The 9,344-nt window shown below is 34.0% G+C and overlaps 1 protein-coding gene across 3 annotated transcripts in view; it reads left to right on the top strand.

Annotated features, from left to right (window-relative positions):
* The window catches only part of LOC108734630 (long-chain-fatty-acid--CoA ligase 1), a 115,048-nt gene continuing 105,704 nt past the window's right edge, over positions 1-9,344 (top strand). Inside the window, exons 1-2 of one of the 3 annotated variants that reach the window (XM_025980247.1) lie at positions 5,153-5,167; positions 7,142-7,578. In XM_025980247.1, the coding sequence (XP_025836032.1) occupies positions 7,554-7,578 (25 nt within the window). In that variant the 5' untranslated portion in view covers positions 5,153-5,167; positions 7,142-7,553. Of the gene's footprint in view, positions 658-5,152; positions 5,168-5,238; positions 5,364-7,141; positions 7,579-9,344 lie in introns of those variants that run through there. The other 2 variants (XM_025980248.1, XM_025980246.1) reach the window with 2 other exon arrangements.

The raw sequence follows: 9,344 nt of genomic DNA, 5'->3' as shown, positions 1-9,344 counted from the left end.
GCAAGCTGCTTGAAATTATCGACAAAACTAGGGTTACTAACGTGACGTCATAGGCCCAACCAATAGCAGCTCTCCGTCTGCGTCCCTGTCTCGAGTTCACATAACGCATTATCACAGGTCGGTTCGTTCAACATGTCAAAATTGTCGGTTTTTCACTAGCGTCAAATTTGTGTAGCTCAATGTTTATTTGTACATGATACCGTGAAATGTTAAAAGAATTTTCAATGTCACTGTACGCGGCATTTCGTTCCTGACTTTTTTGATTTTGATTCGAATTCGAAGTGATACAGTCGAGAATCCCTTAAAGTTGCTCTGACACGTCATGTCCTAGCTGGAGGAAGTCCAACACTGCAGTAATAAGCTTTCGATTTCCATGCCGCGTTTGGACATGACGCTAAACGTGGACTGCATGTGGAAAGTGATGATTTAATACAACATTTCTTTATCATTTCCCGGCTGATAGCAAAATTTCGAACGAGTGCCTTTATTTATCGGCATGAACTCAGCTAATAGAAGTTAACAGTCTACTGCTAAAATTCTAGTGCGTACAGTGGTTGAATATTGTATTTAAAAAATTAAACATGCTCGGTTTTGATTCTATGGTGGACTTTATTTCTACGATTTCTCAGTTTGTCCAAGGAAATGTAAGCCAATTTGGTAAGTAAAATTATCTTTTTAACAATGACTATCATTTTTCGAATGTTGCATTTACTGTAAAACATGAATAATAATCTTGTTGACAAATAAAGAAACCTTAAGATTTTACTTCATCAACGAATTTATTATTACCTAGTCAACTTATATCTATGTGACCTGTACATTTTAAGCTCTTATTAAGGTTTCCACTGACGCTAAGGATGATTACTTACCTAATACTTACATGCTTGTAAATTTGATGTAAGAAAGGTAAGGATTTGTGGGCAAAAAAATACTTTCTGAACCAATACGAACGTTTCGCCTTTGAATATAAAAACTTTTGTTGTCAGTTTTATATCTAGATACGTGAAATAACTAAATCGAGATTATTCGTTTTAATTTTGGATGAGATTTTTTTAGTTTTTCTTAGTCTTTTGTATAGATAGCTAGGATTCCACAAGTATCAACGGATTGATACATTTTTGACAAGGAAAACAGTAACGGTTGAATTTGGTGAGTGAAGGAAATTCTAACTTAACAATAACCTTTGCGGTCTTTTAGAAAACGACTTACCTGGTTTGAGTTCTTATTAGACGGCTTGACCCAGAAACATAATAGGAAAATAAAATAGATAAATCGACCATGAAATCCTATTCGAATCCCTATTAGTTAGAAGGACTTTTCCACTTCTAATAATACGTACATGCCGTATATATAAATCAATAAATAGTTTTAGTCAGCCAAGGCTTCTATACATAAAATATCAGCAGATATCGACATGAAAATTCCATTATGTACTGCTAGGTAATTATCGGCCTGCTGGGATGAAGAAGGTACACATGATCGGTATCGGGAATCCTATGAAAAATTGAAACATTCTGTGTAGAAGTCTTTTTAATTTTAAGGGAAAATCAAAGTGTAATAATAATATTTTTTTTAACATCAGTCAATAATAATACTAGTAATAATGACAAAATAAAATACCCTAAACGTTTTGATAAGCGAGGCAAATCAGGGAGTGACAGTGCTGGAGATAATCCATCATTTTTAATGTAAGAAATAACATCAAATCAATTCTTTCATGAATACAGTATATGTTAATTAAAATTGATATTGTACTCTATCAGAACTGAACATAGGAATAATCTATTGTTACATGCAATCATCAAAAGGTGAAAAAATACGACGTGATATAGGGAAATTTCTACAAATTCCTTCAGCCATCTTTTCATATAAATAATAAATTAATATAATTAAATTAATAAATCCAATTAAGTGCAATTTAAAGCTTTCAAGAGCTATTAGGTTTTGACCAAAAGATTTTGAAAGTTAATTTAGAACACTTTTTAGAGAAATAGGTTATTTTGAAATAGACAAGGTTGATTCCACATATTCCATCATCATCATCATCATAAGGTCGTCAGTCCTAAGACTGGTTGGACACGTACCTCCACTCTTTCCTATCCTGAGCTAAACTTCGCATTTCCCTAAAACTAGAACAGCCCACATCTTTAACTATTTGCGAAGAGTAATCTAATCTAGGTCTACCTCTACCCCTCCTAACTCCTGTTTCTGCCTCTAATATGTCTCTGACTAGACCTTCATGCCTGAGAAGGTGTCCTACCAACCTATCTCGCCTATTTTTTATTGACTTCCATAGAGTCCTCTGTTCTCCTATTCTTTCCAATACCTCTTCATTTCTAACCTTTTTTACCCACGATATCCTCATCATCCGCCTATAACACCACATTTCGAACGCTTCTAACCTTTTCTTTTCCGCCGCTCCTACTGTCCATGTTTCGCACCCGTACAACGCCGTGCTCCAAACATACACCTTTAACAACCTTTTTCGAATTTCTAAATTAACGGTTCGCGAGCATATTCCATGCGCTCATCAAATTATGCATTTTCTCTCATACGACATTAGAGAAGGGAGATATTGTGGAGGTAGGATACCCCACGATGATAGAAGGGTTTGATTTAACATTAAAGAACTTAAAGAAACAATAAGACACCATAGATAGGATACCGGTGGAAATTTTAAGAGATGCCGGACAAAATATTAGAGATCGTATGCTTACGCTAGTTAGGCATATATATGAGGCGGGAAAGTCCCAAGAGACATCCCTAAAAAGAGAGGAACGGATACATGTGAGAAATTTAGAACAATTACCTAACTTCTTATGCGTCAGAAACCTTAACCAGAATTATACACAGAAGGGTGGAAGAACTATTAGAGGAAGGCCAATTTGGATTTAGAAGATGAAGACGAAGAATAGACGAACGCGGGAGGAACGATAAAGAAAGAAAAGATGGCGTACATAGAAATGAAAAAAGAAAAAGCTTTTGACAATGTTCAATGGGGCAAGATGCTAAATGTACTCAAAAATGTTGGGACGAGATATAGAGATGTAGAAGAGTGATATATATAGTTTTTTTAAAGAGCAATAGGTTCGAGATGTGGTGTTACCGGCAAATGAGGAGTATAGTCGAGTAGATCGAGAGGATTAGAAACGAGAAGGTATCAGAAAGAGCAGTGGGCACCATGGAAGTCAATAAGAAATAGGCGAAATAGGTTGGTAGGACACTTTCTTAGGCATGGAGGGCTAGTTGGAGACGTATTAGAAGTAGAAACGAGAGCTAAGAGGAGACCTTGATTAGATTACTGTTCACAAATAAGTAATTATATGGGTCGTCCTAGTTCTAAGGAAATGCGAAGATTTGCTTGGGATAGGAAAGAGTGAAGGTACGTGTCTGACCAGGCTTAGGACTGACGACCTTATGATGAAGATGATGACATAAAATGAAAAAATAACGATAGAGAAATGTATAATTTGTATATTTATTATTTAGCCTTATTTGTATCATGAAGCTTCTGTTCATCCGCATCATTCATCCATTTTGTGGTCGAAGTTCAGAGCTATATCGTGGCGATTTTGACAAAATTAGACAATGAATGGAAAGAATCCACATTTGTCTGAATATTTCGCCATTTATTTTTAGAAGAACATTGGGATTTTCTCAATTCTCTAAAATTGTGATAAAAAATAACATCAAGGTGATGGTGACTTAAAAATGGATTTTTTCTGGTAAATGGCCGAGATACCTTTTTGTAGTCTATTCGATATATTCTATAGCATATTTTGAATTCAGCAACGGAATTTATAAATGTTATTGGGAGGAGCCTAAAAACATGGCGCCGGTTAGGGAAAATTTATCGTAGTTCCTATAGTGTACCGTGCAATTTCCAAGTTTTTAAATTACGATAAAATGATAAGTATTAACACAATATGTGATTGGGCTGACACAAAGCCTCGGAAAGGAAATTTCGTTGAAGGTGAGCGTGTTTTTAATGCCAATCACATTATAAAATTCGGAAATAACAAATCCGGAAGCTAGCCTTCAAATTCCGTCAAGTTTACTGCCTACTTTTTACAAACTTCGGATTTAAAAAGTGATTCACGTTATATAATTGGTGAGGTGATTCTGGGTGATTTAAGCAATATCATATCAATGACTTGCACGTGCAAAGCCGATTTAAGAGAACGTTGCAAACACATTATTGCAACTTTGTTGTATTGCAGCAGGTAGGTTCTTAACCTCAAAATACTTATATCGTATCATTAGAATTGTGTTAAATCAATTACACAGGAATAAATAATTTCTCACTTTATAATTTTAGTATGATTCTAGTTTTAAATATTAAGGTTATGGCTGATGGTAAATACTTGCTGAAATATAATCATGTGCATTAAAATGACGTGAACAAATTTTTATTCCGGAATTCACTTCTTTGATACCTACTGCTTTCATCCAAGCTTCTATTAGTTTACTTTTTTCTCTAATTTTCCGAATATATTTTTTACATATATATAACGGTTAGTTTTTATTGGAAAGTAGTTAATGTAGGTGAAGAGTGAAGATCTATGTCTGAAGTGCTATTGCAGCTTTTCACTGAACATATTAACTTTTTATTTGATTTAACTTTAGAAAAAAACTTCGTCGACTCCATCATTTTTTAACGTGTTTTATTATTTTAATAAACAATTTTACAATTTGCGTGCAAAGTTCCTGTGTAAATTTTTCCTTCATTCGAGTTATAAATTTTGCCACAAGATGGTGTATGCCCATTTGACGGATCCCAATATACATCCCTAGTATTTCATAAATTTTGATTCAAACTATAGGTAATGTCCTAAACAACTCTGGACATAACAAGTATTAACCAGGTGCAATTTACCACTGCTCCATTTTATAGGTACTATGCTAATACAAATTTTGACAGTGTGAATAAACGTAATGTAACTCATGCGCGTTCGTCACTACAATACTAATTATGCTAGTTTATCCTGTTAGTGTATCCGATGGTGTGGTTTTTTGTGCAATCGCGAAAAACAGAGGAGACGTTCTGTTACGTGGACAAATATTTGGTCCGTTTGCGGTAGACGTAAGGCGTATGCGTTTTTTAAAATAACATATAATTCTAAATTTAACTCCACTATCGTACTTCGCTCTGAGGTACGCACAAGTAGTAAGTATCTCGAACAGACTGAAGTCCAATATTATACAGTACGCTTTTCCCATTTAGCCGGAAATAAATTCCCACGTCGTGTCATTACATTAGGATACATATGTACAACTGATAAAGTTTATTTAGTTGTGAATAAATACATAAATACAGTTGGTTAGTGAAGTGTATATAAATGCACAAAAACCAGGGAATTTAGGTAATGAAAATTAGTGTCGGTTAGAAAATTCGTAATACCTACTTAACGTCAATAATATTGAGTAATTGTAAGCCTTTTTTTTTCTTAAATTGGGTTTTTGGTTTACCTACTATACTGTCATAAGATAAAAAGTAAATAAATAAATAAGTAAATACAGCAGATAAAATTCAATCTGAGTACCCGTAGGTATTGGACATGTAGCAACATTCGAAATCGAATAATTTGAATACTGAATATTTTATAATGATGTGATCATTTTAACAATGCTTAGTTTTATTTTTCTTTGTATTAAACGAAAGCTTGTTTTTGACGGTGTTACCTACTATTTTATCATTGTTATTTGCATCAACAATTCTTATTAATTGAATAAAAAGGTTAGCATATGTTATTGATGATAATTTATAAATAACAATAAAATAAAAAGATACGACCAGCAAAATTTTGTATTAAATATTAAAATAAATTTCAATAGAATAAAAGTATTCTTAAAAATAATAAACAATTCTTTTAGACGATTGATTTTAGTACTTAAATTGGTAATGTTATCGTTGTAATATTATTACTTATCAATGAAAAATCATTTTCTAGGTTACCTATTAGTGGAAGATCTTAAAACTAATAAACTGTATCTGAGAACATGTTGTTTTAGTCAAATAAAATTTGAATAATAGAAAAATTTTAAAATATTCCCAAGAAAAATTCAAAAATTCGGTAATTTTCAAGTTATTCGGAATCTCAAATGTTCTACGGAAATGTCCTTTGAAAACCCCTAAAGTTTGTAACTGAATCCTGAAAATATAACGCATTCAGTTTTAGGTGTAAAATACATAGTAAATTATAGAAATTGGAAAAAGATTGTTTGGAGTGCGGCGCTGTACGGGTACGAAACATGGACGGTGGGCGCGGCGGAAAAGAAAAGAAAAGGTTAGAAGCGTTCGAATGATGAGGATACCGTGGATAGAGAAGGTTAGAAATGAAGAGCTAGTAGAAAGAGTAGGAGAACAGAAGACTCTATGGAAGTCAATAAGAAATAGGCGAGATAGGTTAGTAGGACACCTTCTCAGGCATGAAGGTCTAGTCAGAGACATATTAGAGGCAGAAACAGGAGTTAGGAGGGGTAGAGGTAGACCTAGGTTAGATTACTGTTTGCAAATAGTTAAAGATGTAGGATGTTCTAGTTTTAGGGAAATGCGAAGATTAGCTCAGGATAGGAAAGAGTGGAGGTGCATGTCCAACCAGTTTTAGGACTTACGAGCTTATAACCTTATGATGATGAATATAAAGACTTAGTCTTGTATACCACAAACTATTATAGTGGAAACGTATTTCGCCCAATTGTATTGTGCACATTCCATCACATTGGTCACAAAAGAAGTAGGCGAAATACATACCCGTCTTTAGAATACCTTGTGGTATATAGGGGTGAGTCTAATATTAGTTTATTTATTTACCATAGTTCCTTTACTATTTTTTACCTAGTCATCGTTTATGAATACGAAATTGTAGACATATTTCTTTCAGTTTTCCGATATTGACAAATTAAAAGCGTACTCTCAGAGTTCGGCCAAGTCATTGAGAGAAGGGGGGTTCACACAAATATTTATTTAGTTAATAGTACCATTAAAAAAGATTAAGGGTGTGAAGATTCCTGGGAATCAATCATTTATGTGATTCGTTGTATGTCGTCAAAGTTTCTTTGAGTATTACGACGGAGGAGTATTGTGAAGTCCCTGGGCGGTCTACTTTGTTAATAATTTAATTGTTTATTATTGTTGAAGGGAAACAATACGAAACATGTGTCTTAGATTTTGGAAAACGCTATAGCTTCAGTGGTTAAGATTAAACGTATGTTGTAATAAATTAGTGTGTCGTTACCGAATGTGCGACGAATTATTGAGAAAAAAGTGATTAGCGAAAAATAAGAAGAGAACTGTTATTATCAATTATGTGCGTTTATTCACATCCATGTGCAATCCAAAGTTCATAGGGAGTAACAAGAGGTGATAAAACCGGCGTACAGTGTTTCAAGAATAACAAATATAATAAGTGTACTCTGTTGACAATTAATCTACACAAGACTTTTATTGTTCCCGAAAGCGTATTCGATTTTTAAATAATTTTCTCTAACCGTTATCGCTTAAACAACATTTCGTTATTACTTGGTTAACGTGAAACCCACCTGTCCACGGGATGCTTGCTAAATCAAGAGCTCTGTGTAAGTACATATAATAATTCAAATATTAAATTACTTATTGGTTATGGATTATTACCAATCTTGTTGATGGACGCAGTTTATTTCATATTTACAAAAGTCATTATCATTTTTGAGTTATTGTTGCTTTATATTTGTGATAAAAATTCATTAAGCAAAAGTAAATATATTTTTCTTATATTATATTACATTTTGGAGTAGAACGACTCAATAACATGAGGTTGCCTGTCACGTCAGTATGATTTAAAATTGTAAAATAAGTATAGCCGGACTTACTGGGTGGGAAGTGGAACAATGAGGGGGGGGGGAGATATTAGACACTGATTAAGAACATCACTCCGCTGGGAGATTCTATAGCTGAAACTTATCTACATAAAAGAGCACTAAAAGAGGTTATAGAATAAGATTATTATGAAAACAATTTACCAACATTTCGCCCCCTTGTGCAGGCCTTTTTCAAATTCTATAATTCGAAATTTTCCATTCCTTTGATATGCACATAATCTTACATACACTTCATCAACATGAATTTCTTCATTCCTCTAACTGAGTTTCAAGTTTCGAGTGCAGAGTGAAAATTATACATTACGAATTGTCTCTTTAAGTCGAATTTCTGTTAATATTAACAATCAATAAGTACCTAAAATAAGATTTTATATGCCTAAATTTTGAATTGCCAATGACCGATTTCTGTTTCTCAATATTATACGACTGTAAGAGCTACCGATGGGCTTATCAACAGTAGTATGACAAGTAGAAACGATATCTTCGAAATGAGAATGACAGAAAAACAAAAATTTTCCTTAACTGAAATCTTCTCTAACTCGAGAATGGCTACACGTATTTAGAAGGAAGGAAGTTTTACTAAGAAATATCATTCCTGTAGTTTTATCTAATTGTAAAATAAGCTTAAAAAGAGTTTTCTTGCTTAGGAGTTTCACATTTGTAGAAAGAGCAACAGGCAGTTATGAAACTTGAGCTGTAATATAGAAATGTAAATGCATATTAGTAAGTCAGACATGGATGCAGACTTTTATCACTACTTTTTAATCTATATTTCGATAAGACAACTGTAGAGATAGATATCCCCGTGCAAAAGACTAGTAAGCTTAAATTTGCAGAAGTAATATAAATATATTTGTATGCAAGGAAAGGCATAGTAGAGAAAGAGTGAATATTAAGATATGAGATGAAAAATTTGAAGAACTCGCTGATTTTCGGTATCTAGGATGTCAGATAACTCAGGATGGAAGAAGCAGTAGAGAAAGGATAGCGCAAGGTCGAGTCACCTTTAACAAAAAGAAGTAACCGATGAATGATCATATCGTAAATACAGGAGATTATAAATGAGAAGGTACTAGAATGAGTAGGAGAGCAGAGGGCGCTATGGAAATCAATAAGCAATAGGCGAGATAGATTGGTAGGACACCTTCCCACGCATGAAGATCTAGTTAGCGACATATTAGAAGCAAAAACAGGAGTTAGTAGGGGTAGAGGGGTAGAGATAGACCTAGATTAGATTACTGTTCGCAAATAGTTAAGGATGTGGGCTGTTCTTGTTTTAGGGAAATGCGGATGTGGGATGCGGAATGGCCTAGAGGTTTAGACCATTACTTCGCATTCGGGAGGACGCCGGTTCGATTCCGGGTCCGCCTGCCTTGGTCCAAGTTTTTCTGTGGTTTCCTTGGATCACTTAGGCAAATGCTGAGGCAGTAATATTCCACAGATAATCTTTCACTCTCTTCTGTCTTCATTTCGTCCGTCTCATC

The sequence above is a fragment of the Agrilus planipennis genome, unplaced genomic scaffold (genome assembly GCF_000699045.2).
Source record: "Agrilus planipennis isolate EAB-ADULT unplaced genomic scaffold, Apla_2.0 scaffold79, whole genome shotgun sequence".
Classification (NCBI taxonomy): Eukaryota; Metazoa; Arthropoda; class Insecta; order Coleoptera; family Buprestidae; genus Agrilus; species Agrilus planipennis.
Note: the sequence above shows the minus strand (reverse complement) of the source record. Positions and strands in the feature narration are given on the sequence as shown.